General features: G+C 33.1%; 1 protein-coding gene across 1 annotated transcript; it reads right to left on the reverse strand.

Annotated features, from left to right (window-relative positions):
• Positions 1 to 1,406: 1,406 nt before the first annotated feature.
• LOC141675913 (protein LIGHT-DEPENDENT SHORT HYPOCOTYLS 4-like) lies at positions 1,407 to 2,648 on the reverse strand. Its single transcript, XM_074482076.1, has one exon. The coding sequence runs from the start codon at positions 2,172 to 2,174 to the stop codon at positions 1,599 to 1,601; it is 576 nt and encodes a 191-aa protein (XP_074338177.1). The 5' UTR covers positions 2,175 to 2,648; the 3' UTR covers positions 1,407 to 1,598.

Raw genomic sequence — 2,648 nt, forward strand, 5'->3', positions numbered from 1 at the left:
TAACACGCAAAGTGGAGTCCAGGTGGTAAATTTTTAGGGATTTTTTTTTTAAAATATTCAAGGTACAGAAAATATTTAAAATAATACGTTACTATCTTATAATAATAAAATGCAACATTTATAGTTTTGTATGCAACTTCGAATAATCTTCTCTACAATTTTTGTAAATATTTTCAAAATTGTAATTAGATTTTCACTAAAAAATTGTTTAAATTTTAAGTAATTTTTGGGGATTTCTTAAAAATATTCAAGGCACACAAAATATTAAAAATAATACATTACGATCTTATAATAATAAAATGAAACATTTACAGCCTTATATACAATTTCGAGTAATCTTCTATGCAATTTTTGCAAATATTTTGAAAATTGTAATTAGATTTTCACTAAAAAAATGGTTAAATTAAAAGTAATTTTATAATTTTGCCTTTTAACTTAATAATTACTGTGTTTTCTATGAAACCCTAGTCCCTTTCCAGTTATCCATGGTTCTTTCGTTTCTAATACTAAAGCACTGTATTTGAGTCATTTGACTATTTGTTGGCAAAAGAAGAAGCTAGAGCCTCTGTGAACTTAAGCTGCAGTCGTCCCCAAAATTATATGCATGTAGAATAATTAGTACTGGACAAGAAGTGACACAATGCTTTTATAAAGCTAATTAATCTTCTAACAACTTCAATTAAAATAAACACATGGAAACCATTTGGTAAGATATGCAAATCTATGAAAGTATAAGCTTGAGATCTGATACAGTATACTTGTAGTTGTAACTGCAGATTAGACACTACCATTGGTAATTTATTGGTTATTTTTTAAAAATATATTATTCCCTCCGTCCAGTGTTATAAATTTCGGAAATCGGATTTATTCAGTTGAGGTACTGATTTACGATTTATCGGACGATTTTTAAAAAATCGGATGATTTATCGGCGATTTATCGGGAATCGGTCAAATCGGATCAATATTTTTGACCGATTTTTGAGCTATTTATCGGCGATTTTTGAAAAATCGGCCGATTTGTATAACAGAGCCTCCATCTCATATTACGTGACATTTTTTTACTATTATATAGTCAAGTTCATTATATTTTGACTGATAATTAAGACAAATTTATGTATTATTTTTATAAATTGAAAAATATATTTTAAAGAGGATAAAATATATTTTCTAATGATATAAGTTTTAAAATTTATTTAATTATATATTAATTATAATTTGCAGTCAAAGTTCAAATAGTTTGACCATTGACTAGTCAAAACCGGAGAGATGGAGGGAGTAATTATTATCAGATCGATCAAATACTTTTAACTAATTTATCAATAATTTTTGAAAAACAGATCGATTTCTATAATCCTGCAAAACAACAAAAAAAAACGGGAACTAGTAAATTAAAAAAAAACACATACTTGTACCGAAAGAGATATTTGATCGGTTCAATCTCATACAACATTATTATAGCTAATTCATCATAATACAGTTCTTCAAATAAATAAAAGATCAGTAGGGCACAAAGAAAAAACAGAAACTACTACAAACTCTAGTAACAACAATAAATTATATATGAGATATGATTTAGAAACTCATCAACCATTATGCATTTAATTACTTGGAGGATGAGGAGCTTGCAACAGTGCAGGTTGCATCTGAGGTGGCCTCTTTCTTTTCTTCTTCTCATAGCTAATTCCTCTAGCTTTCGACTGCGAATCACGAATTTCACGAAGATAAAGCCTAACGGCTCGAGCTCCAAACGGGTTTGCTTCCGGCTTCCCGCCATTTTCCTCGTAGGCCGCCCTGAGGCGGCCTATGAGAGCATCGAGGCTGCCCCAAGCCTGCCGAAGAGGGCAGGGACAAGGGGCAGGAGGGTTAGGGTGCCCGTAAAACGGGCACAGCTGATTATGAACCTTAGTCTTTCCAAACTGGTCAAGGTACCGGAGGAATTCAAGAACATGTGCTCCGCTACAGCGAGGAAGCGATAGCGGAGGACGGTGGTTACGGAGGTATTGACCGAAGGTGTTCCAGTCTCGGCGCTTTTGGTTTTCGTATCGGCTTAGGGTTGTTGGTGAAGTAGCTGAATTAGACGATGAAGAAGCCATGGAGTTTGTGTTTGAGGTTGAGATAAGCATGGTTGTAGTAACCGAGCTAGCCGAGTTCACAAGTTCTTGATTTGAGTTCATCTTAATTGTATCAAATTAAAAGATCCTTAAAAAAAACAAAACCAAACCCTTATTTTGGTTTCAATGATGGATCAAGAACTAGGGTTTCACACTATCATGTTCCATTCAATTATAAAATATATTAATACAGATCTGAAAGATGTAAGAGTAGAGATCAAGAAGATTCAAGAAAGTGGTTTCATGAATCTTGTTGTTGATGTGATGAAAACCTAAGAAAACTACCCAAACAAGGGAGGAGAAGTGGTAGTGTGATTAATGGTTTAGTTGGCTTTTTCTTGGCAATGTTTTGAGAAATGTAAGAATGGAGAAAGGAACATAGTTTCCTACAAAAGGGGAAACAAGGTACTATTCATCTCCCATAACAAAAACAGTGTATTGGGGGAGTAATGGTATTTTGCAAGTTTGAAGGGACTTGGTTAGGGCTTTTGTGGAAATAAAAAGAGGTTGACAGTAAGATGGATATGATTGATGGTG

This window comes from Apium graveolens, chromosome 1 (genome assembly GCF_009905375.1).
Source record: "Apium graveolens cultivar Ventura chromosome 1, ASM990537v1, whole genome shotgun sequence".
Lineage (NCBI taxonomy): Eukaryota > Viridiplantae > Streptophyta > Magnoliopsida > Apiales > Apiaceae > Apium > Apium graveolens.

What these genes read in the sequence shown, in the direction of transcription:
- LOC141675913 (XM_074482076.1), bottom strand. Translation starts at nt 2,174, where the DNA reads ATGAACTCAAATCAAGAACTTGTGAACTCGGCTAGCTCGGTTACTACA.